At 45.1% G+C, this 26,880-nt stretch overlaps 2 protein-coding genes across 3 annotated transcripts; one reads left to right on the forward strand and one right to left on the reverse strand.

Annotated features, from left to right (window-relative positions):
- The first annotated feature begins 1,024 nt into the window (after positions 1-1,024).
- On the forward strand, positions 1,025-24,948 carry LOC114849224 (tripartite motif-containing protein 67). Of its 2 annotated transcripts, XM_029140427.3 has the most exons (12): positions 1,025-2,546; positions 13,125-13,220; positions 14,525-14,647; positions 17,002-17,112; positions 17,871-18,024; positions 18,344-18,424; positions 19,407-19,570; positions 19,660-19,798; positions 19,975-20,099; positions 20,201-20,379; positions 20,859-21,021; positions 21,632-24,948. In XM_029140427.3, exons 1-12 carry the CDS (start codon positions 1,698-1,700, stop codon positions 21,677-21,679), a joined length of 2,232 nt encoding a protein of 743 aa, XP_028996260.1. In that variant the 5' UTR covers positions 1,025-1,697; the 3' UTR covers positions 21,680-24,948. The 2 variants fall into 2 exon arrangements, with proteins under 2 accessions (XP_028996260.1, XP_028996261.1); XM_029140428.3 differs by lacking the exon at positions 18,344-18,424 and having other exon boundaries at positions 1,027-2,546.
- c24h1orf131 (chromosome 24 C1orf131 homolog) lies at positions 24,893-26,833 on the reverse strand. Its single transcript, XM_029140432.3, has 8 exons — positions 26,489-26,833; positions 26,208-26,393; positions 26,033-26,130; positions 25,861-25,920; positions 25,677-25,772; positions 25,472-25,555; positions 25,337-25,374; positions 24,893-25,246 (listed from the first exon to the last, which is right to left on the reverse strand). Exons 1-8 carry the CDS (start codon positions 26,565-26,567, stop codon positions 25,123-25,125), a joined length of 765 nt encoding a protein of 254 aa, XP_028996265.1. The 5' UTR covers positions 26,568-26,833; the 3' UTR covers positions 24,893-25,122.
- Between the last annotated feature and the right edge of the window lie 47 nt (positions 26,834-26,880).

Consider the following 26,880-nt stretch of genomic DNA (forward strand, 5'->3'; position numbering starts at 1 on the left):
CTGCTATGTCGAAGCACCTGCTGTGACAAAAGACGGCTGACGCGGAATTCAAGGGCAAAACATCCTATTGTTTATGGATGAGCTTCACTTTTGATTTTTCACATCTCACAACTTTTTGCTAATGTGTAACACAGCCCCAAACACTGATGAACTTAACAATTTTTTCATTACAAGTAGGTGTCTGTTAATTGTCACTACTCTGTTGTCTGTAAACAACCATAATGACATAATTATTTTAAATGAACCCAAACCATGTGAAGGTTATTGCCCTCTTGTGGATAGAGAGGATAATGAAATATAACTAGTAATATTTAAGTTCTACCACAATTTTGTAGCTGAAATAAAACTGCTTCTATGGTTTTTGCTATTTGTTTATTGCTAAAATGGGATTGAAATTCAGTTTTGATCATTTTTAAGAGCTCAATCATTCACATGACAACTCTGCCTTATAGTTATTCCCACAGGACATTAGTCCAGAGTTGTTCCTGCAGCAGACACCAGTAAAGCCAGCGTGATCTGCATTACTGCTACATGAAGTCATTCTCCCTCTGTATAAAAGGTTTTCCAGGAGCGATGGGCCTGATGTGCCGTCGTGGCAGATGCAGATATTTTTAGACCGCGTTCATGATTCACATGATTGTTCTCGCTGCTTCACAGCCCATCTCATTATAATCTCTGATGTGATCCAGGGCTCGAGGAAAGCCTTGGGTGAAATTATCAGCTTATCCTCGCAGGAGAAGCGCAGGGCTTTATTCCAGAGCAATTCATTCAGTCAGCGTAGGAACACACAGTAACTACGTCATGTGAGGAATGGAGGCTAGTTACACTTCTTCATTAGCAAAAGTGCATCTCAGTAGAGGTCACTGACCCTGAACGGTCATCTGACAATTGGCGTTTATTGCTGATCCGGCACAATATATATCCATGTATTTAACACTCAAAGGGACTCATGTTGTATGTGGGGGGAGCATAAAACACAGCTGAATTGCACATAATGAGATGTTAATGATAATACATGGATGAGCTCCTTCCCTGAGGGACGACCTGGGTAATTAATTGTTTAACCAACACACAGGGTCAAAGTCAAACACAAGCAGACTTCTGATGTTCTCCCATCCGTTATCAATGCCTCTATGATCCATAAAGAAGCATTTATTATGTTTTTCTCATGTTTTCCTGCTGTGTAACACTTCTGTCTGACTGACAAGCACAACAAATGAGGCAATTAAACAGATGATTATTATCACATTAGTATCGACACGATGACTGACAATCAGCTTTGTCTTCACCAGCTCAGCAACTCTTTGTCTGAGTAGGATGAGAGTTTTCTCTTACTGACAGATAAAAGGACAAATGGGTTGAGTTAGTCACTGAGAGACAGGTAGTGGATGAATGGACTGAATGATAAATTAGGGACATATTGTGGCCGAGGCCTCGCCCTGAGGCTTCTCTCTCTCCCTCCTCTGCAAACATCTATCTTTTTAAATTGAACAACTTTTTTCGTATGGAGGAGGAGGAGGCGCCCTGGCGACACCTTGGACGAACCAGATGGATTGCTTCAAACCACATATCCCATGATCCCCGCCCTACGCGCGCGCCTGCGCACAGCGGCGCAGGGAGCTGTCCGCGTCAGTCGGTGCTGAAGTGTTTTCATTGAAACAGCTTCTCCCTCCGGTCCAGCGAAACAGACGGGAGCGATGGAGGAAGAGTTAAAATGTCCCGTGTGCGGTTCTCTGTTCAAGGACCCCATCCTGCTGCCGTGCTCCCACAATGTCTGCCTGGCCTGCGCTCGGAACATCACCGTCCAGACCCCGGACGGGGAGACCCCGGTGCAGAGCCGAGCCTCGGGCAGCTCTGACTACGACTACCTGGACATGGACAAGATGAGCCTGTACAGCGAGACGGACAGCGGCTACGGCTCCTACACGCCGTGCCAGCTCAAGTCTCCCAACGGAGTGCGGGTGTTTCCGCCGGCGAACCCGCACCGACACTGCTCGCTCACCTGCCCGCTGTGCCACCGGAGCGTTTCCCTGGACGAGCGGGGGCTCCGGGGCTTCTCTCGGAACCGGCTTCTGGAGTCCATCGTGGCGCGGTACCAGCAGAACCGCGCCGCCTCCGCGTCCGCGCCCGCGTCCTCCTCCTCCACCGCGCCGAAGTGCCAGCTGTGCGACCGCAACCCGGTGGACGCGTCGGTGATGTGCGAGCAGTGCGACGTCTTCTACTGCAACGCGTGTCAGCAGCGGTGTCACCCGTCGCGCGGTCCGCTGGCCAAGCACCGCCTGGTGCCGCCGCCGAGCCAGGCGGCAGGAGGAGGCGCGTCGAGCGGAGGAGGAAGCGGCGGCGGCGGCGGCGGCGGCGGCGGCAGCGGCGGGCAGCAGCCGCCCGCCACCGCCCGGAAACCGGCCACCTGCATCGATCACGAAGCGGAGAACTTCAGCATGTACTGCTGCAGCTGCAAGACGCCGGTGTGCGTGAAGTGTCTGGAGGAGAGGAAACACGCCAACCACGACGTCAAACCGCTGGCCGTCATGTGGAAGCAACACAAAGTGAGTCACACACACACTCACACGACACAACAGGCGTTTAGAAGCCTAATTGTGTTGATAGTAGCTAAATTAGGCTCTTACAGACCTAAATCCCTTCAAAGCTATAATTATATTGATAGTAGCCATAATAATTAGGCTACTGTTGAACCTAATGAGCTGAATAGGACTTATGTGACTCACCCACACACAATCACCGTCAATGGCTTCAGGCCATTCAAATATTCCGATGAGAAAATCATCATGATCATTTTAAACTGTTTAGTCTATGGCATGTCCGTTTATACATTTTGTTTAATTTATGTACAAATAACTTAAGGTAGAGCATAGTGCAATTTCTACTCACAGCAATCTGTGTTGAGAACTCTTTGTGATTCAGCATAATTCAGGTGTTGGCCTATTATGAGAATTATTGTAGGAGTTAAACTCTATGTGTGTGTGTGTGTGTGTGTGTGTGTGTGTGTGTGTGTGTGTGTGTGTGTGTGTGTGTTCTACATGAGTCATGGCAGTGCTGGGCTATTTCATGTGTTGCTAGCCCATTTCTGTATGTGTGTGATGTGAATCGTGCTGGAGGTCAGTGTTGTTCCTCAGGCAGCTGAGAACAGGAAGATGAATGCTGGATATAAACAGTTTCTGGGTGTCTGGGCTCATGATGTCTTCACTTCAGGTGAACTCCACTCATATCAGCCTGTGGGAGATTGCTGTCAGCATCAAAGCAAATATGAAAATATGAAAGCAGCTGGGGTGCGTGTGACTCCAGTGGGAGCTGTGTGAAGTGTGATAGTGATGAGACTCTGGTCAACATTAACTGGATCTGAGCAAAATTCAAAACAAGTAGCAATACATCAGGATTTAGACGCAGTGAGGGGAGCTCACCAGACCCGCTGTAGCAGAATGATGTGTTCACGTCATGTCATGAACCAGTAATACGAGCAACCAAGGGAGAAAACTCTTTCACATGAGCGAGTCGACCATCTCTGGAATTTCAATGAAAAACTTTCACTTTCGAGAAAGAATTCACCCAAAATGTAGGATTCTAGCAAACATCACTGAATTATAAAATTCATTTAGTAGCTGTTAAAATTGTAATCGCGGATAATAATGTATGTTTGATTAACAGAATGGTGACGTCATTCTGTACCACAGTCACATCCAATCATAGCATCGTATCACCGTCACCTGTAGCTAGTTTACGTCGTTAGCATTAGCATCTTCATCACGAGCAAGTACATACAGTGGCGAAGTTGATATTTACAATTATAAAATTATACTAATCACGTTAAAAAATATTTTACTAAACTATCACTTTAGCAATACGTTAAAGGAAGGCATTTGAGGAAACCTAAGTCAGAGACTAGCTACTAGCGCTACATGCTAGTGGTTGTTTAGCTGCATTGTATTGAGCCAATTTAACCGTTTGAAAGGAAACGAACGCATCTTAGTAACACGTGGACAGGTCGGACGTGTCAGACAAAACATACACTGACTCGGTTCTGCAGGAGGAAATAAAGGGCGGTGGGAAAATCTCGGACGTGGTAACTGAGCACTTCAGAACCAGGACAGACAAGAGAGCTGCCATTACCTTCATACAGGGTGAGATAACTGCATGTCTCTGTTGACTGAACCATAAACCGTAGCTGCTGTATACACGCATTGTTTATTATGTGGCCACTTATTTCTATCTGATAGGGAGTTACATACTGTGTGAGAGAGAGGTGGTGTGTGTGTGTGTGTGTGTGTGTGTGTGTACACAAACCTGCGTGTGTGACACAACCTGCTACACTAAACCCACTAGAATACTAGACTACACACAATTTGGCAAAACCCTGGTGATAACATTGTTGTCGATGCCCAAATTCCTGCTTGACAATGGCCCTGGCTGCCAAAAACCTCCCACCGCTTTCATTGAAGGATGATTTGTGATTCATCACATTTGCTAATGACTCTTTCATTAATTTAAATGGTAAGCCTGCTCCAGAGCTGGGGTCAGTTCAAGTTCACGCTCCTCCGTTCACAGCGTGACCTGACTTTCCTGTTAACATTTAAAAGGTGGACATGTCTGTCTTCAATTAAGTGGATGAAAATGTAGAAAAATCCAAATCTCTCTCTGTCTCTTTTAAAGACATGCTTTGACTTTGTCAAAAAGACCCCAGAAGCAGGATGCACTAACTGTTAGTAGTAGAGTATATAAAGATTCTCGCCTCCATCTGGAAAAGTTTATGTGGAATCTTTAAATAACTTTAATAGAAAAATATGTAATACTTATATTTTACATTTCACATCAAAAACACACAAATGGACTTCAGTGCAGAGGACCCAGTGTTTGGGACGTCATGCAACAATAGATATTGACGTGACACATGGATTCTGGATGAAGTGATGATTTTATATGGAGCTACACTGTAATCAGCCTGCTTTGTCTGTGCATTAAGCATTTTCATAAGGTCATTGTCATTATCATCTTCACTCATTTTATGAGTGTGATTTAAAAGGCGTTTTTGTCTGTCTCCTGCTAAGTGGGTCATTGGAACTAATCTCTCTGCTGGTCTCCTCCGTGTGTGTATGATTTGAAGCCTCCAGTCATTTCAGTCATCATTTATCCATGATAACGTCCTCTTTTACCTTCTTTTCTCATGCCCATCATTCACTTCCTCCCTTTATGTGTGTTATGCTTGTTATTTACCCACACCCCTCATTCCACGGATCCTCCATCCTTCCCTCTTTCATCCTGTCCCATAAATGGACCGTGAAAATCTCATCAGACTACGTGAGTGGGAGGGCGTTGAGAAGTAATGAGCAGCGTATGAATAGGAGATGGGTGCCACTTAGTTAATACGCTGTCCTCCTTGTTACACAGAATCCATGACCAGTTGACTTTTTCTCTGCACTTCATCGTCACGTGTTTCTCTTGCGCCACTGAAATGGCTGTTGATTGTTTTAAGTGTCAGTCAATGAGATCAATACGCCATAGCTGTCTTTTAATTTGGCGGGGAGTGCTTCTTCCTTTTTCTTTCACTGGGTTTAGCTTCATCCTCTTAGCATCCTCCTACTTCTGCATGTGCTGTTTGTGTGCATCAAAGGAATGTTTCTCACAAATGACCAAATGTTGGATGGTTTGGGGCAGTGGACCTGATCTGAAAGGTTGAGGGACCCTGAAACAATTAATCAGTGAATTTGGTGATCATGGTTAAGCCACAGCGATTGTTGTCTTGTCCACTGACTCCATTCGAAAATGAAATGATGAAAGATATTTAAATTCAGGGAAGATAGTAGAATGTTTAATACTATTTATATACATGTAGTCCTCAAAACTAGGACTATAGCTGGAAAAATGAAAGCTGGTGAAGTCTGCTTTTAATGTAAAGGCCTGACAGGGATGTTAGCGCATGTGTGTGATGTGGTTGTGACAGACTGTGAGTAACACTGTCTCCTGAGGTCTGAACAAACCCCAGTCCTCTGTCCCATTCCTCAGGGACTGAACATGAAGCAGCTGCGTGGAGGTTGGACTCTCCACTGCGAATTATTCATTTTCCTGCCATCATTTGCGCATTTGAGAGCATACGTGTGTATTTGTGCGTTTGTGCTTTACAAATCCTCCATTTGACGATGTTATAAATGCTGGAAGACGTCAAGAGACAACATTTGCATAATGTGTTACACGTAAATCAGTGAATATGCAGCAGAAACAGACAATAAGCAGACGTGGAGCGGATGAACTTCTGCTGAGGGAAGACAGAGGAAGACACAGTGATCCAGTTTCCTCCGATCACTCAAGCAGAAAACACACTGTCTATTTAAAGCGCCCCCCCCCCACACACACACACACACATGCTTTAACGTGTGTGAGCGCGTGTCCCAGCTCTGTCCACTTAAAGCAGCATCTCCACCTAAGCATCACTGCTTCTCCTGGTGTTTTTAGATCTGCGTTTGCACCATCCACTTCCACGTCCTTCAGTACACGATTCTTGTGCTTAATTCTGTTATTGTTTCATATGTGAATTTCAGTTTCGTCGTAAATAAAGCCGGAAGGCTGTGTGTGGGTGAAACTGGTTAAACATGACGCATTTCCAGAGCCTTGCGAGTCATTTTGCGTCCAGCTTTGGGCTCAGTGGTATCTGGACATTCAGGTGATGGATTGCTCGTCTTTTTCAGGGCTCTTTAAGGATTTTCAGTTATTCGTGTGTGTGTTAGTCTTTTAATTTCTATCTCGTACTGTTAACATTCCTGGGTGAGGGAGGCTGCAGGATATAAACTGCTTTGTTTCCACAGCGTTACATCATTTAATATTAAGAGTAAACACTTTGTCGGGCTTGTTTCTCCTCCGCTGGGACTGTGACAAAACATTTTGACAAGTGCGCCGCTATCTGAGCCGCCTGTCGCCCGTTTGTTGTGATGTCTGATGCAGCCTCTTTATCTTCTCGGAGCTTCGATGTGGACGGAAAACATATAGTGACACTGTTCTAAAATATTATTGTCTGGGAGTTTTTAGTGCATCTAATTTGGGTTATGTGGTTGATGAGGATGGGAGGGTGAGCTATAGCTAAGTTAGCCAGGACCACAGGAAACACTGGACACACCTTCCCACTGCAGTCCGAGTCTTCTATCAAAGATCTAATATGTCCTTTGAAATCGAATCCAGTGCCTTAGGCCATTTTACATGAAATTACGATAGTTTTATCAGCTAAAGTAGAAGCTTTCATCTGTGAGACACGCTGGAGCTGAGGTAATTTAAGCCGACTGTAGCGGCTGGCCGTGGCTCAGTAACCTCATTCCAAATGGCAGCTCGCCGACCATGACGGGTCAGCTTTACTCGCCTCTCACCTCGGGCCCAGAGTCACACAGAGCAGTGCAGAGAGCCCATTGGTTTACATTATAAGTCACATTACTGACGTACTGTGAGCTCAGCTACACGACTCACACCAACAGAATGGGCCAGTGGATGGATAAATGAATAAGATGGCTCATTCCTAATTGAGGGTCGTCCCTTCTCACACACAGACAGGCAGATGTTGTTTTAAAAAGCTTAGAGTATGTGGGTGTTGGATGAAATCTCATCCTAATCCTAATTCTTATCCCTAAATCCGTGCAGTTTAGCAGCAAATCACCCAAACTCATTTTAGAACGGGGCCATATTTCGGTCAGACTGGTCGAATGATGAATAAGTGGTCATGTTCACAGGGACTGATTTACTTCTCTGCCCCCCCCCACCAGGATTCCTCCTGCTGGACCAGTGCACTGAATGTAGGTTAATGCACGTTACTACACTGCTCCTCTGCAGGAAAGGACTCGGGCCGTGTCTGTTACTGTAGTTAACTCACAACGCGCCGCGTGTGATCTATTTTCAGCGACAACGTGAGCGCTGGTGCCAGACCAATGGGAACACAGTGGACGTACGGTAGTAGAGCAGTGGGCTGTCGTTACCATGGTTACAAGCAGCCACTCATTCATTAGGATGTCCACTAAGTTAAACAGCAGATCATAATGCTTAGATGAGCATTTCTCAGCCTCCGAGTCGCAGGGTCACAGTGTAGGAGTAGTTACATCAGATAAATGTACAGGACCCAGTGACCGTCTGTAAATCTACACTCGTTTAATCATCATTACGCCCTGGGCCATCTACCTTTCTTCTGTTCTTATTAAAACAGAAGACGCCCCGATCAATTATTGATTAGAGGGACTGTTCTCTGCTCTGCAGCGCTTTTCATGCCTTTGCATTTTTTGCTCAGAGGCTCACCCATGGAGTGAAACCTATGGAGTGAAACCAATGGAGTGAAACCAATGGAGTGAAACCCATGGAGTGAAACCCATGGAGTAAAACCCAGCGAGTAAAACCCAGCGAGTAAAACCCAGCGAGTAAAACCCAGCGAGTAAAACCCAGCGAGTGAAACCCAGCGAGTGAAACCCAGCGAGTGAAACCCACGTGATGCATTGTCTTTCCTGTTAATCAGGCAGCTTGGGCTGCAGCCGCTGATCCCTGTATACGCTGTGTACGCTGCACAGCTGAAGGCGACTGGAGAGAACTGGGGTTCTGTGGGGTTGATGTGACAGTGTCTGGATGTGTGTGAAAGAAAAGCAGTAGATTTATGGACAACTGAAGTAAATGTTGGCGTAAAATGTTACATTTTACTAATGTAACAGAATGATGCAGTTGTTAATGTCACTCATTTTCAGGCTTCATGTGTTATAGATGCTGACTCATGGGGATGAAGTAGATGAAGCAAACATCTCCTTTTCATGCAGCTTCACTGAACATACAGTACTCAGGCACTAACCAGAGCTATAAATATTTATGCTGTTTGTTACATATAGATGTTTAAATAGGTTCATAAAGCACCTCCTGCTGTGCGTGAAGCATCATTTCTGCTCCATGTGTTCTTCCCTGGGTTGGAGCCAGCAGTCTGGAAGCTAAATGTACAGTAGTCACATGTGGTACTGCAGAGGGTAAATATTCTGTGTTCTCAACTTTCACAGGGTTAAACATAACACTGGCTCCCATTTATTGACTCGTGCCTGAGCTGAGTTGGTGCTGCGACAACACGGAAGCTTTTACGCGTCAGTTTGCTGTTGTGTAGCAGCCTTCAGTGGCCGTGCAGTGCAGGTCTGTGAGGCTGAGCGATGGTGCATGAGAGGAGGAAGGGGAGGAAATTGGTTTTGACCTTCACCAGATGTGAACCACTAATACTGTACCACAGCTGTCTGACTAGACTGAGGGTGGGAAAGACTGATTGTTCTGCTAAAGTACAACTAAAGCACTGTGATTTTGTGCTTTCTGGGATTTTTTTACTATCCTTTGAAGCACGTGTGAGCTATTTCTGTGTTTTCCCACTTTAAACACACCGGGGCAGACCTTTCTCAAAGTCATACAACTATTAATACATTAAAAAAACATCTTTACGCACCAGTGTTGCGTAAGCGGTTGACATCCAGCTCAGAAGTGAGTGTGAACCGTGACGCACAGAGTTGTTGATTGTGGAGGCGGCTGCATCCTCTGAAATATATCAGGAACTGGCTGTAGTTGTAGCAAAGCTGCCGCCAGCTCTCAGGCTGCAGCTCGTCACGTTTCATGGTATGTGTTTGTGCGTCTTGGGTGCATTTGGATACACATCTAGTGATGGAGGTCATGAAAATGGAGACGTGAGGCAACATAATGCTTCTAAGTGCAAATGAGGAGTAATAAAATGGGCGGCGGGGCGGTAAATAAGAGGCTCAGACTCGTCTCCTGCTTGTCTGAATGTCCCCTGAGGATCATTTCCACAAGGTCGACATCACCATCCAGCATTACTGCGACTGGCAGCCAAACATTAGAACTATCAGCTTGGCCCTCGTTTTGATGCAGCAGCATAATTTATAGTTTACTTACTGACTTTAGTGATGCACAGACCACCTCAGCTTAATTGCGAAGCTCTGAAGCTGGCGCTTCCCTGTTCTCAGATGTCTGAAACATATCGGTGAAACAGCACAGTCGAGCCTGAACGGACGACGCCACCGCCTGAATAAATTGTCCTTCGTTACTCCTGTAATAGGATGATGAGATAATAGCACTTGTCTGTGAGAGGAGTGCTGACAGGAGGAAAAAGAAAAATGACACTCCGGTTAGAAGGAGCAATAAAAGGATGGAAAAGGTCAAGGGGAGGAGAACAAAAGAAACAAAGGAAGAAGAAATTGGATTTCAGAATGTCTGGCTCTGTTCTGCAGGTGTGCTGATCCGCACACAGATGAATTCCGCTTCTTCTTGTGTCTTGATATTTGTCGCTTTCAATTCTCTCCAAGTTCAAGGGAGTTTCCTAATTGTTCCAAATCTCTTGACTGTTTCCTCAAACGCTGGCGCGTTCCCTGCAGGGCAGACTTGTCACTTTTCTGCGCTGGTGTGCACATTTCTGCTGAGGTTTGCTGTGGGCTGATGCATCGTGACTGTGGCCAAATTTAGACCTGGGCTTCGTGTTGGTGCGTTCAGGCTCGGCATGAATAGATGTTTTATTAACCTGTGCCTGAAAGCCTTTAAATAAATGTTGATTTTATTTGTATTTTTTTGTGCACAAGTTGAACATAAAGAAACAACAGAAGGACCATGAAATTTGATAGCATTATTTTGCATGTGTAGGCATTTTCAGATGATAAAAACTAATGTAGCAGCAAATTTGAACCCTACATAGCAGAGATCTACTACAGGAAATGTTGCATATGAAGCAAAACGTTCAGTGTTTGATATTTGTAGTCACAGAATGATAAATATGTAGATTACTGCTGTATATGCTGAGTCTGCAAATAAACCCTGTTACAAACGTGAATGGGTTAAAGTGTCTCCACAACGTCTTCTATTTCACGTGACATTAGAACAAACTAGAAACCACAATTTATGAAATCTCCAGAACTGATGAATAGGGAGACAAATACCAGAGCTTCTATGTCAAGCTACTGATAAACATATATTGGTGCCACTGAAGGTTTAACTCAAATGAAGTGGATAAAATAAGCCTGTGATTTTGTCTTTGGATGCTGTGATCGTCATCGTCTGTTGCTTATAGGTTTACTTACTGGTTCTTTGTGTTTATCTGCACGCTGGGCGGCTGCTGAAGAAGAACCTGCTAGTTAACAAATCAATAAATTACCAGAAAATTAAAAAAAAAAACGTTTTCCACTAAGTAATAAATGAGACAGCGGGAAACCAGCAGGAGGGTGGATGTGGTTCAGGACTTTGACCCGAAGAGCAGAGCTGCAGACAAATGAACAAAGACTGGACAAATGAGGGGAGGGGATGCGCCAGGACGGCCTCGTATGGCACATCCATCATCCCCTCGTTAGCATCTTGGCATGGAGACACACACACACACACACACACACACAGCTTGCTGAGCCAGATGGCCTCTGGGTGAGGAGCAGTGAGAAACTCCACACAGGCGCAGGCTTGATTTGTGATCCATGACCTCTTCACGTCCCTCCTCCTGACTGGCGATGGAACATGCATGAACGAGGGCTGGACAGAGACAGGATCAGCGTGTGTGGTGTGGTGGGGTGAGGTGGGGGTGGAGGGTTTAATGCAGGGAGCAGATTATACATGCAGTGCACAGTACTGTATGATGGCAGATGTGCTTTGCATATGACCAAGGGCTGGTACTGTATGCACAAGGGAAAAATAAATAATATAATTTACTTTAACCATTAGAAAATATTCTGCAGCATTGTTTGACATATTATGAACATAAGTAATAAAGCTCAATGCAGAGGCAAAACAATGCAAACATTTCATCCAGCTAAAGGAAAGCACATTACATTGATTTAGTTTTATATTTGAGACCATTCACGTCTCACTAAATGATAACAGGCTTGTGATTGTTGTCTATTCTTAGCTTTTATTTTCTTTTAAGCACGTTCTCAAAGGACAAGCTTTTTATAATCCTCATAAACTCACGTTATTAGTGCTGACATGTGAAGAATAACAGGATCACCGACCTTCTGACTTCTGCTCCATGTAGTGAATGCGACTATTATTTATGATTTCTACATGAATAGAGGGAGAACCTCCCCCTCCTTATCACATTCTGGCAGTGTGTGTGTGTGTGTGTGTGTGTGTGTGTGTGTGTGTGTGTGTGTGTGTGTGTGTGTGTGTGTGTGTGTGTGTGTGTGTGTGTGTGTGTGTGTGTGTGTTCTCCTACGACCACCATCCAGAAAATGGGAAGCAGGTGGAGAATGTGGGTGCAGCACCAGCACAGATTCATCACAGCTTGGCGTGTGTGTAACAGTGTGCGTTTCCTTTGTCCTGTCTATTCTAATTTAACACTGACTGACACACACACACACACATGTCTTCCTGAAGTGTGTTTAAACTGGTTTGACTATGTAATCCACCTCATGATTAGTAAAATGGATGGGAGGCTTCTCTTTGTTTGTCTTGTCTGTATCGTCACTGTTCTAAAGACCATCTGTGCTCAATCCAGAGTCCGGGTTGGTTCCTCCACAATGTTTACACACAATATTGAAAATAATTCACATTTGTTACCTCCTCATCAGTTATTAATTCATTTGGACACGTGTAATTTTTTTACACTGTTATTAAAAGGAGGGTTTTACTCGTTTTACCCACAGTGCCGTCACATTCCAGTTGAATTGAATGTTAAATATGTTAATTACCCTGTGTTTGCATGTTTGTGTGCATGGCGGCAGCTGCAGACCCACAATATGCTGCATATAAACTGCCTGTCAATGTCTGTGCTTCCCCCGTTTAAACAGTTAGATGATAGAATGATTTACTGTACAAGTAGTTTGTTTAGAAAATGTGTACGTTTGCTGAACCTGACCCGAATGTTCATAGTCCAGTCAAGATCAGAACATAAACTAGATTATGAAGTTAATCCCTTTTATTTAAGACAATTCAGAATCTAAGCACGCGAGGTCCCAGTGAGTTTGTTCTAGGCTGGGATCACACGTAATCTGAGCATCCAGGACAATAGTCTGTAGGATTAAATGATCACATAACCAAGCAGCCTCCATCCTGTGGTTGAATGCACAAAATGCTATTGTATGAAATACATTTATGACTCATCAGTAGATGCCTTAATTGTGTGTTTCTGCCTGTGTCTGCAGTGCCAGCTCTCCCAGGCTCTGAACGGCGTGTCGGACAAGGCTAAAGATGCCAAGGAGTTCCTGGTTCAGCTCAAAAACATGCTGCAGCAGATACAGGTAAGGCGTTTAGTGTTTTAAGCATATTTACACACCCCCAACCCGGCAGCAGCCACCTGAGCAGCCCACGGTGACCCTTTAGCTCCAGGAGGAAGCCTGTCGGCTGCAGGGACGCGTAGGAACCTCACAATCACTCAGCTGCTCCAGGACGTCAAAGATATGAGGATTTATGTTTTCCACCGGATTCTCTCTGGCTTTCCATGAGCACAGATGTCTGTTTGTGCAAGATTATCCCAGAACCAATAATCGTGTCTGATCACTTCCTTGCAGCTACGGAGGTGCATGTATTCGTGTCTCTCAGCATGAATAAATTGTGCTTTGAGGAAACAGCTGGTAATGGGCAATAAGCTGCAAATAAATCAGTCACAGACAAATATTTGGACTCTTCACAATGTGAATGTGAAGGTAAATCCACCGATGCCCCACACACACCCCCTCATCGTCATATCTGTGTCCAATGCAAGCAGGCGTTAAGGGGCACGTGCAAAGTAAAGAGGCTTGAATTTAGGGCATGACAACACAAGAAAGTCAGCGAACAAAGAGATGTGTGGGTGAAGAGAGACACACGTGGGCGCGATGGAGTCAAGTCTACGGCAGACATCCACTACTGGCTTGACTGGACGTCTGTACTGTCTGAGGCCTTTCCCCAGTGTCCCCACCAGTTCTCCTGACCCTCCCTGACCTCAGACCCAGACCTCGGCCTTCTGCTCTGCTTCCTGCCAGCCTCAGACCCTGCAGGTGCATAGGCCACTGTCATCTCCCCGTGATTCTGCATCCTGTCCTCAGGTGCCTGTGACCTGAAAGCAGCTCTAATGACCTGTTTCTGCTCAAGCATCATTAAGCTACTGGTCACTGTTCCACTCAGAGCTCTGCAGTAATGTGAATGATCCGACCAGTGTGTTTGTACAGTACAGTGGTGTATGTACACTGTACTGTTATGTGCAGCGTGTATTTGAATGGTGAGGCAAACATGGAGATGATGGCAGTTGTACAAGCGGATGGTGAATGTGCTGTACAGCGTGTTTTCTTTCGCAGCCTATTTAAATATTTACCACTTTATACTAATGTTTGTGTGGAGCTGACAAAAATAGAAGAGCTGAATTAGCATATGAGTCACAGCCAACAGTTTACTGCTCTGTGCTGCTAAATGAGGCACACAGCAGCAGACGGGTTCCAGTCCGTGTGAGCGTTTGCAGCGAAACCGCTGGAACCCGGCTCGTGTAGCACCTCCGGACGTGATGCCTGCGTTTGCCTGGCGCCTCCTCGTGTTCACGCTGCTGTTTGTGTTTGTGGTGGCGCCTCAGGAGAGCGGCGTGGAGTTCGAAGCCTGCCTGGTGGCGCAGTGTGACGCTCTGATCGAGGCGCTGACCCGGCAGAAAGCCAAGCTGCTCACCAAGGTCACCAAGGAGAAGGAGTACAAGCTGAAGGTGAGCCCGGTCCGCAGGGGGAGTCTGTGCTGGGAATCAATCACTTATTTCCAGTGGAACTGATCAGTTCTATAAAGCATCTAATAGTTTGAGTTTAACTTTAACATTAAATATTTATGTCACTGAATAAGAAAGACTTCAAGCTGCATACAACTGAACAGTGTTTATCAGATTTAGTTCCTCATTTTGTTCATTTATTCTGACTTGTGCTGGAAAATTCTGTATCTGTCAAATGCATTATTAAAATATGTGAGTGGAGCCGAAGATTAAACACACAATAGAAACCCTTCATGTGAGAAAACAAGCAGTCACCAGTTCATGTTCTAACCTGCTTACAGTAAGAGGATGATTAGCAAAAGATTCTTCAAGGGCTTTGATTCTGGAAATATTCAGGTCGCAGCTTCTAAATCGAATTATTTCTGTTGAGTTGTTTCTGTGTGTGAATCCACTGCTGTGGCTCCTCTCAGCGCTGGTGCGTCACATGGATGCCTGCCCTGCGTCAACGTGCCCAGTGACCGACTGACCGTCTGGCGGATGGAGGCGGTGGGAGGGTTGGATGGAGGGGGGGTGTTGGATGGAGGTGGTGGGAGGGGGGGCATTTGGATGGAGGCCCCAAGGACAGCTGCCGTCATTATCTGCCGGCCGGGCTTTGAGCTTCAGCCAGAGGGCAACGAGCTGGAGGCCGAGGGGAAACAGGGACAAGAGGAAGACAGTGCAGTGTAGATGATCTTTACACCAATATGTAAATAAACACGATAATTAACTGATGGAGAGACAAATGGTAACAGACGAGCAATGACCTGAATGTTTGGCCTCGTTTTACATAATGCTGAGCTGGACACAGATCAAACTGAGACTGGATGCTCTCTGTCTCTGTCAGTCCACGCGTTCAGAGGCATAACTGTAGATCTTCACACCACAGCTCTAAGTGCAGCTTCTCCTGCACCTTTCATCTGCACACAGCAGTCAGACCTGGAGGTAAATACACATGAGGCCTCTGCAAAAGCCCATTTTATTTATTAGAGGATTCAGCGGATCCTCACACTTCTGCCCTTTGCCTTCTCCTTTTTTCAAAAGCACTTACTGTCCAAGCCTTTTAATCTGTTTTTCTTCAGATGTCTGCGAATAGACACGAAAGTGAAAACACTCAGAAAGGAGATATTTCTGAAACAAGCCAAATCTTAATCCTTTAAAAGCAACATATTTAAGTCTGGGGCTAGAAATGACGTGTCGTTATAGTCTTGTAGTCGTTTTCTGTTCCACGTTATTCTCCTCCAAAGGACAATTACCCCAGAAACTGTTCCAGCTCTAACTGCAAATGTTTTGGAGGTGCTGATGGACACGTTCATCCTTCGTGTATGGGCTTGCGTTAACTCGTTTCAATATTCACACCCTCTGATTCATTTAAGATGCATGTGGAGGACTGGAGGAAAGCCCCTGAGCCCGTCCTGCCGCAGCCGACGGCTCGTCTCAGAGGGACGGAGGGAAATTGAAATAAATCAGAGATTTGCTCAGGCTTCACGCTTCATACTTCATGATGTTTACACAGGAGATAAGAGCGGGGATTTGCCGACGTGAACTGAAAAGCAAATTTTATCTTGGCATAAAATTTGAGAGTCTGTCTGCATATTTTGATATAAATGAATTTCGGCAGTATTAAAGTCGTGTAAGACTCTGGGTTGTTATGTTTTAAATAAATTAAATTAATTTAAATAAAATAATGATGATAAATAGACCTTTGGAGCTCAGACATCAGAGTATTATAATAAATAACAAGCATAAAAAGACACTAACAAATGTGTCAGACATAGAAATCTATTAATACCAAAGATTACTCTTTGACTCTGACCTTTTGAACACACACAGGTTGTTTGGATTTTTTTCTGTCCATTTTACATGGTTGTCGTTTCAGTTTAGACACCATCTGACGGCTAAATAACAAAAAACAAGCAGACTAATTAGCAGAACACCATCTAATTATCTCTGATTCATTTAGACGACCACTGGTTAATGGTAGATCTCATGAATTCAGATTATCTTTAATCTCCAGCTCGACCTTTAGAAAGCTGGTGCATCTGCCACGTGCACAAACATGCACAGGATATTATGCACATTATAAAGATGCCTCAGTGTCACCAGAGCAGGTTATTAAAGATCGCTCATCAGCTGAGACGCGGTGCAGCCATTACTGACAGTAAACAGAAGTCTGATGTAGGTTGGAAACAGTTCACTGAGTTTTAATTAGCCTCAAATGACACTTGTCCAAATGTGATTGTGCTCCTGCTCAGAGTTCAGCCAGTAAAGACTGTGTTGGGAGATCAATAGGTTTCAAATTCTCCATTTCCCGGTGTCAGGTGGTGCGGGACCAGATCACCCACTGCACCATGAAGCTACGTCAGACCACCGGCATGATGGAGTACTGCCTGGAGGTCCTTAAGGAGAATGATCCAAGTGGATTCCTGCAGGTACCTGACCCCAAACACACACACACACACACACACACACACACACACACACACACACACACACACACACACACACACACACACACACACACACACACACACTCTGCAGCTGATCTGTGTTTAGTTCCCCTGACACGTTCAGTTATCAGTAGCTCACAAGCTCATCAATACTTATTGATTCTTGTTTGTTGGGTCGAACTAATAAAGGACGAATGCGAGCTCCTTCCACCTTCCTGTGTTTCTCTTGTTCCCTGCTGAGATGACGTGGACTCACAGTCCTAAGACACACACTCATCAACTAGCTTCTATTTCCACTGAATATTTTATATTGTGTATTTATTTTAATTTATTGGAGCTGATCCCTAAATCCTAACCAAAGGCTTTAATAAATTTAAAGGTAGATGCTAAGTGCAGCTTTCCTTTTTTACATTCAGCTAATTTGACAAATGAAGCAGTCGGTGTTTTAATGCTCAGGGCTGAATTTTGAAGTTTTCGTCTCGTATTTCGCCTTGAAAAAAGATGGAACATTTGTTTTGCAGCTGAAAGTGATTTAACTTGTTTTTTTCCTGAGGCTCCCACCAGCAGATGAAGGGCCTAAGTCGTATCCTTAAATATTTGAACTGCTCTATTGCACACTTTATTCCACTTGTCAAACACAATGTGCTGAAGCTTTGGATGAAACAGATCCCAGAACAGAGGAGCTCCGTGCGATAGGAGGATACAGCGTCTCGCTTCACGTGCCTCTTCTGCCTTCACAGATCTCAGACGCCCTGATAAAGCGCGTTGCCTCGTCTCAGGACCAGTGGGTGAAAGGCGCCCTGGAGCCCAAGGTCGGCCCCGAGTTCGACCTCACGCTGAGCACCGACTCGCTGCTGCAGACCATCCTGCAGCTGGACTTCTGCCAGGGCAAAGGTGGGCTACGCAGCATGTGAGGCTGCTGTCACTGTGTTAATACTGTTAGATCGGTTTAACAGGGTGGGTTATGATCATGTGATGGTCTAATCTATATGTAAAGTTATGCCATGAATTCATTAATCATGCTTGGAACATGCCTGGACCTGCTCAGACGCGACTCGCGCTTCACTGCTTCATTGATTTTTGGACCATTATCGTGGATCTGATTGAATCTGTCTCCATTCCTCCACCGGTCCTCCTGCCGGTGCCGGCTGCTTTATGGTGCCGTCGTGCTCGTGCTTGTATTAAAACCCCTAAACCGACATCACACTTCCAGAGGCGCGGGAGAATGCATCAGTGAAACAAATGCCAGCAGCAGACAGTGGTGAGGCTGAGATGGAGACAGAGAGCCCAGGAGGTATTTCAGAGACTCTGCTTTTCAAAGTAAACCTCTGTATTCCTCCCTTGCATTTATTCTGTCAGTCTTTCCTCCTCCCTCAGTCCCGGTTCCCCTCACAGCCACTCTGTCTGAAACCTCCTCTGCATGGTATTTGTTTCCCAGCACCTCTATGTAGTAATTCTGCCTTCACTGGACCCGGGGACACAAACTATCCCAATCGTAGCCTGAAGAACTTCTTTGTCTCCGATACCAATCTTTAAACTGTGGTTTGGATTTCACTCACACGTCTTCAATAAGCATCAAGAGATGATGCTGTGTGCTATATTCACCTAATTAGTCCTGAGCTGATTTAAACACCAATAATACGGTGATGCACATGTTATAGGGATCACATCCAGATATTGAGAAAAGACACAGACGTCCATAAATGTTGGTTATGCACGAATCAAAGAACTGCTTTGGCTACAAATGCTGGGAAGAGTGAGCTGAACTATTGCTACTGATGACAGGATGAATAATCCTGACACCCTGTATTATCCTGTTTGTGATGGTTGCTCATCTTTTATTTTGAAAGATCAGACACATGCCAACAGATACAGACAGAGACCTACGCTGACTAGTTCTGTGGCCACATTGTGTGTGATTTGTGTGTGTTGACCTCCTTATTGGATGTATGTGTATTTTACCAGCACAAGTTGAGATGTTGTGATTTTTCTTCCTGTTGTTTTGCCTGATTCGAAGCAGTTTCATCAGAGCGTCTGTCACTTCAGAGGTTCTGACTCTAAACAGATGCTCTCACCTGCTGCTGTGACTGAGCTGTGGGTGCGCTGCCCTCACACGACCTCGTTAAAGCACTACCTGTTTTCTATGCTGTTGCGTGACCCTGGACTTTAACTGGCTCGTTAGCTTGTTTGACGATGATCACCCTCCTCTTTGCTCCATCCTGACTTCCCCAATCCCCAAATTAAAAACGTCACCATCCCTTCATCTCCTCTCACAGTGGAGTGCGGACCCTCGGTGCCGGCGGCTCCTCTCCTGCAGCTGGAGAAGTCCTGCACCAGGGACAACAGTGCCACCCTGGCCTGGAGGGTGATTGCACCCCCTGGGAACCCCATCGAGGGCTTCATCCTGGAGCTGGACGATGGGAATGGAGGTCAATACAGGGTCGGTACCACAGCTCTACCCACACTAACGCCATGCAGAGTCCACAGTAGCTGAGCTGTGTGTGAGTGCGTTGTGTGCGTTTTTTCTAGGAGGTGTATGTAGGGAAGGAGTCGGTGTGCACCGTGGACGGCCTGCACTTCAACAGCTCCTACAATGCCAGGGTGAAAGCCTACAACACCATCGGCGTGGGACCGTACAGCAAGACAGTCATGCTCAAGACCTCCGATGGTAGTGTGTGTGTGTGTGTGTGTGTGTGTGTGTGTGTGTGTGTGTGTGTGTGTGTGTGTGTGTGTGTGTGTGTGTGTGTGTGTGTGTGTGTGTGACAAAGGGAACATTTGTAAAGATTAATGTAACATGTTTTAAGGTCTCTTTTTTCTTTTGTTCTATATTTGTATATTTTGCAGTGGCCTGGTTCACCTTTGACCCCTCCTCAGCTCACCGGGACATTGTTTTGTCTAATGAAAACCAGACGGTGACGTGTAACAGCTATGACGACCGCGTGGTGCTGGGAACGGCTGCTTTCTCCAAGGTGAACACAGGATTTGTTATGAGATGACAGGTTAAAGGTGACGGCCCTTGTATTTAGACACGGTCTCCACCATAATGTACTGCGCCTGGTCTTGCTATAAGGGCATCCATTACTGGGAGGTCAGCATCGATCGCTATGACAACCATCCAGACCCCGCGTTCGGCGTGGCAAGGATCAACACCATGAAAGACATGATGCTGGGGAAGGACGACAAGGCCTGGGCCATGTATGTGGACAACAACCGCTCGTGGTTCATGCACAACAACTCCCACACCAACAGGTGGGTCATTCACGTGAAGCACGAACAATCTGCGCATCAACTAATAAATGAGTCCTGCAAACGTTTATTATTGCACGGGGACAGACGCTCTTGTTCCAGTCATCCATGTTTTCTACAGTAACACGCAGCCTAACGACGTGTATGCAGCGACTGAGACCCCCGGGGCTCAGAGAGTATCAGCTCACAAACACACGAGGAGGAGGCCTTTATTATCCTGCACCAACTCATCCAATGCTCATTAAACATTTATTCACCAGAGAAACGCAGAATATTCATTTCTTCCATTTCCTGAGCTCGTCACCTCCTTGTGTCTGTTTTAACTTGCCTCATACGTCGCTATACGACACCAGTGATGAATGCAGGTAAAGAAAGAGTGAGATTCTTTAATGTGAGCAGAGACTTGAGTGGAGTTAGAGCAGCTTCTCTGCTGTTGCTCTGAATCCAGACACTGATCCGTTTGTTGGCTGGCGTGTGTGCAGGGCAGAGGGGGGCATCGCCAAGGGCTCCACCGTCGGCGTCCTGCTGGACCTGAGCAAACACGCTCTGACGTTCTACATCAACAAGAAGCAGCACGGGCCGACTGCCTTCGAGAACCTGGACGGGGTGTTTGTTCCGGCTGTGAGCCTCAACAGGAACGTACAGGTCAGTGTTATGGGTGAAAACACTGGGATCTCCTCTGACGGTGACGCCAGTATCCAAAGGGAAAAGTTCAAAATCAGCATTTAACCTACATTTAAGAGTCACAGCTCCCGAAAAAGCAATAAAATAATTACTTCCTTAATTATTTACTTGTTGACAGAAAACTAATCAAACTCAGCTTTGATGAATGATTAATTGTTTTTTTCTCAAATCAAACATTTACTGATTCCAATCTCTCAAAACTGAGGATTCCTTGTTTAATATCAGTTAAAAGGATATTGAGACCATTTGGATTCACTGCTCTTGACCTAAACTCTTTAACAAGTTCCAACTGAGCTGAATTAGCTTAAGGAGAAATGCTCCTCACTGTTATTCCTGATGGTTCTTCTCTGACATAACCACTAACACACAACCACCCTGATGCAAACTTAGGCCCAGAGTTTCTTTAAGCAGTAATTAGTCCGTCTACTGAGAATTAAAGTTGCATCTGGGGTTTGTGTTAGCAGTTGTATGAATTAGGCTAAACTTGCTTCTTTTAAGAGCCGGCTGGTGATGAGGAGGCTGTGGAGGAACTCACAACCTCTGCTCCTCTCCCTCGTGTCCGTCTCTACAGGTGACCTTGCTGACGGGTCTGGAGGTGCCAAAGACTATCAAGCAGTAGGAGCTGAGTTCACGCCACCAGTGTCATATGCAGCCTCGGTTCGCTCCCACGTGGACCTGGGACACCGCTCAGCGACCCTTTACTTTGAACCCAGCTGACGTGAGGCCCTGAAACATCGCTTGGGACGAGGGAATCGACCTGAGTTCGTATTGGTTATAAATACAATATGTGTGGATGTCACTGTGGATTGCCCTACTTTCTTTCTATGTGTGAACTTCAACTTTTTAATCCATCTTCGTTGTTCCTGCCTGAAAAAGCTCTTCGTTGCCCGAGGCCAAACTTATCTAAATGAAAACAACAACGGGACGACAACATCTGTTCTGAAGTCATGCAGACTGATTAGTAAATTCCAGCGCCATCTTTGAAAGTCTGCAGCAGCGCTGCGTTTGTAGGAGGCGGACGACGTGAGAGAGGGATGACTGAGCAGTGATTAGTGATGCTGCGCTTCGCTCTCAGGTGTTTACTGCTTGGAAGCTGAAGCTGGATGAGGAGAGCGTTTGCAGGTTGTTTTGCTCATGAAATATTTAAAGGCTAAACTTTCCCTGCACACTTTTATCCCAGCTGTGACTCCAGCAGCTTCTGCCTCCTCAGTTTTTTCCCTCATTTCTTATCCGTGGACAGGACGGTGACAGCCATCTTTAGTCCACTCCTGTCCTGGTGACCAGCTCGTTCTCATTGAGGTGACACTGAGGCGTGGTTTAGTGGCGCTGAGTCCCAAAGGATAAACCTTGACTCTGTTTCATTTTTCAGTAAGATTAAGTGGTTTAAGAGACAATTTAGAAACACTCATTTGAAAGACAAACCACTCATATCTCCATCATATGTTAAATTTGGAGCCACAGCCAGAAGCCAGTTAGTATAAATTACAGAAAGCACAGGGGGAACTGCTTTCGCTCCTCTGCAGCTTAAAACACGACCCGGACGTGTTAATTATTGAGGTGTAGCGGTGCTAAAACACCAACCGGCAGATGGCTCTGGCTTCCTTCAGAGATGAAAGTGGCATCAGGCTTTTCATCTCAGCTCTGTGCAACAATGTGGCTGAATATATTCAAGGAAAAGTCGGAGCTGCAGACTGGAACCTTCCTAAACATGTAGACATGTAGAATTTCAGACTATTTAAGATTATTGGAAGATTCTTCAATACAAGCCAAATCATCCTTTTACTTTGTTTTAAGACCAATAGCTACTAGAATTACTATTTCACACCAGACTGTCAAAAGCGAGGCGCGGTTGAAAACCCCCACCTTGGACTGGTTGTACTGAAAATAATGTTGAAAGTCCGGTCAGGTAAACATTTGCTGCTACACGTCTCAGCCTGGACAGGACGGTAGATCCGACTCCAACCACACCACTGTGACTACGGCTACACAGCAAGATGTTTTAACAGACCCCAGCTCCAGTGAACCTTGGGGTTTGTCCATGTGTATATGTCATCATGTAATGCAGCAGAAAAGGAGGAGTTGATTTTGAAATCAATTTAAAGGTATTTACTCCTGGATTTTATTACAATATTAATATATTTATATTTCCTGTAATTACAGAGTGTGTGTGTGCTAAAGAAGTCATACCTGCCATACAAGGGATACGTGTGAATGGAGGTCCCACAGCTGTAAATACTGATGTGAGTGTTTATGACGCGTGCTAACGAGCATGGAATAATTATGAACCAAGTTTACAAAATATCTGAAGCTGTACTGTAAATAGAGTGTGCTCTTGTCTGCTGTGAGTGACGGCAAACTAACTCGGCGCGCCCCCTGCTGGTCGATGGCGTTAACAACAGGATCCTTTAACCCTGTTACGCTTCGGAACCTTTAATTGCGGAAGTGTTACGTCACTTGTTTTATTTTTAATCATCTGCTATTACCTGACATTTAATCAGGGACACAAAACGACTGCATACTGTATGACTGAAGGCATTATTGGTAGATATGTGGCTCAAATCAGATTTATATGGCAGCAAACTCGTATTTAGCACCTTTTCCACTTTTGACCACAATCCTGCATGGGTGTAAAATCCAGGCCGTAGTCAGTTTCTTTGACCCAGAAACTCAACATTTATCTGCCTGCGGGTTTTAAATAGTTTTGACTGCCAGCTCCCACCTAAGGGCTACGCTCGATTCACGTGAAGCTCTCTGGCTGCTGTACTGTGACCCTGCTCCCACCTCAGAGGAAGAACCTGCCCCGAGGGCGACTTTGCTGTAGCCACAAATAGAGTCTGAGCCCACAGGCAAAGGCAGGCATCTGTTACATAACTGGGGGAACGGCCCTTTCCTCCCCTAAAAGTCTGGATGCGTTGAGGTCACGTCCGCTTGTCAAAGCGTGACTGGACGGCGAGGAGGCACTTGGAAGGAAATCTGTTAAAATCTACATCCAACAACACTTTATGTGGCAAACATGGAAATACTGAAGGTGAATGACACTGTAGTCAATCCTGTGTAGACGTGATATTGTACGGCATGTCCTTTACCCCACGATGATCCACTCATGAATGTGACTTAACGATACGGTGCTGAGATAAACGCATGTCACTGATCCTGTGTTTAGCAGCAGGTGAAACAGTACTCTTTATTTAACCACTCTATAATTATGAAAACGTGTTAATTTACATACTTGTCTTTGCCCTCTTCTGTTTGTTCACAAACAGATGAATGCGTTACAAAAATTATTCAACAGATTCAGTTACAGCTGATGTGTGATGAGCGCTGCATTTCATTTAAACACTGTATGAGTAACAGAAAAATATGCTGCTTCAAGAAAATGGTGTGAGAATTTGTGACCTCACCCAGACGCTCACTGCCAGATCACAGGTCGTGTTGTCATCAGCGCTGCACGTTGATATTTAAGTTTTCCTCTTCAAACAGATGTTCGGATGCTTGTGTTTGTTAATGTTTACATGCAGAACGTCACTTTTCAGCTCCAGGAAGCAATTTATGATTTAAAAGGGAAAACAGTCTGCACTAGTCAGATTGTTCTACTTTCTCATGTTCCATTTAAAGTGTTTACATGTATTTGCCTTCATGAACACTTCATGCCAGGACTTTAATGTGTGTACATTGTTTTATATAAGACCTCCCCCGCTCCATCTGTCCTGTTATGATCCCATCCCTCCCGGCCAGTGTAAATGTTTTGTATGACTCCATGGTTTGTATATCAGAAATATGCATTGTAACTTCATTTTAAAACCTTTGCAGTTTAAAACATGAGAAACACAAATGTCTTTTTGGGTAATTTATAAAAAGAAAATAAATAAACTGTGATGAAGTATGAGATCTCAGCGTCTCTGGGTTTTGTTTACCAAGATCCTGAAGTGGAAGTTCAGTTTCTTGATGGATTTCATTCAGCGGGGTGCCACCAGTAACACTGCCCTGTGATTCACCAGTAAGGAGTTGGTGCTCTTGCTTTTGTTTTCGTGCCAAAGGTCCTGCAGTGATTGCCTAGTTGCCTCATTTGTTGCCTTTGATCATTTGGATCTCTTTGGAGCTGAGGACCAGCATGCCACCTTTGAAGTGGCCTAAGTGACCCGACGGGGCTGAACCAGAACCCGATGACACCTTCTTCTTCTTGTCTCTGAAGTTGATGGGAGCACAGGCAGACACAAGTTTAAACTACTAATCTAATGAGTTTACAAGACCTTCAGAGGTAAAAAAAAAAAAATACCTTTCACTGTTCCCTGTCTTCTTCTTCTTCTTCGAGTCCTACAGAGCAGGGTTGTAGAGAAAAGAAGAATTAGTCTTTGAATTAGTTTTTAAAACCAGCCACCTGGATGACTTGTGAGCCTGACTGAAGTCTTACCATGTGAACCTCCTTTGATTTCCGCTTCTTCTCCTTAATCTGCGCCTGCAGCACCTTGTAGTTGACATAGCTCTTCTTAGGAGGCTTCAATAAACAGAATAATTAGTGAAGTTTGGTGACTTGACTTTGCTCCAGCATTACAGAGAAGACATATTATTAGTGTGATGTCATTAAAAGATGTGCAGCACTAATGTTTAATCCTTACTTTGGCTCCCAGCATGATCGCTCTGTCCTGTTCAAACACACGCTGCTCCTCCTTCTTATAACCCGTGATTCCAAACCGATGGACCTCTAAACGAGCCTGATGTGAATATGTAGTTTAGTGAGATTAGCTGTGAAACCCTTGTCTGGTGCGTCAGTCTAACACAAGTTGTGATAAAACGTGTCACCTTTTCCAAGTTGGGTTCGTCCAACCGGTCATTTTGCTTCTTCTCCGTTACCTGAATGGCCTTGAACCGAGAGCAGCACAGACCCAGAAACAACAGAGAAGAAAGTTAAACTAATGGGTTTTGACCACAACATAAACAAATGGATGGATCAGCTGAAGAGACACAGACTTACAGGTACTTTGTCAAGAGTTGGCGTCTGCTTTGTCTTCGGTTTCTTCCTGGGGTCCTGAAACCTCACAACCTCCACCTGGTTCACTGGCAGGGTTGGACCTGAGGTAAATGATGAGGAGCTGAACCATTACAGCAACAAGAAGAATCAGCTCTGATGGGAGCTCGATGCTGCCTACCTCTTGGCTCTGGTTGTTGCTGCTGCTGCTGCTGGTGTTCTGGTGCACTATCATAATCTGCTCTACAGTCTTTAGTGTCACTGCAGACATCGCCATCTGTGGGAACTCCGTCCTCTTCTCCATCAGACCTTGGCCGTTTTTTCCTCTTTTGAGATTTTAGCTTCTTTCTTGATGCGGATGCATCACCTGTATCATTAAGAACATCAACAAGAACAGTGTTGAATTAGCTTTTTAACAGTTAGCAGGATGCTAAAGCTAGCCAGTCAGCTAGCCGCACTTACCTAAGTCATAAAGCTTATCCAGGACCTGTTCAAGAAACAGACAGTCTTCATCCTGTGTTCCTTTTGTGTCCGAGCTCATTATAAGCAATGGCACAAAAATAGGTTAACAAGAAGCAAACAAATACAACCGCTAATTAGTCGGGAACAACAACAAACTCTAAAAGCACATGGGGACCGGTGTCATGTCGAAATGCGTCCCCCTGCCAGATAGTGGTTCCTCTTCATTTATTGGTGCTTCCAGTAGTAGGTTTTAAATTATGCCTTAAAATGCGCAACTCAAATAACAATTAATAGATTATATTAAATCAATGAAATCCACCCAAGTCGTCCTCGCTGCAGCGGAGCGGCTTTGTCCGTTCCGGCTGCCGTAGTGCAGGAAGCGCCACGGAAAT

This window comes from Betta splendens, chromosome 24, assembly GCF_900634795.4.
Source record: "Betta splendens chromosome 24, fBetSpl5.4, whole genome shotgun sequence".
Lineage (NCBI taxonomy): Eukaryota > Metazoa > Chordata > Actinopteri > Anabantiformes > Osphronemidae > Betta > Betta splendens.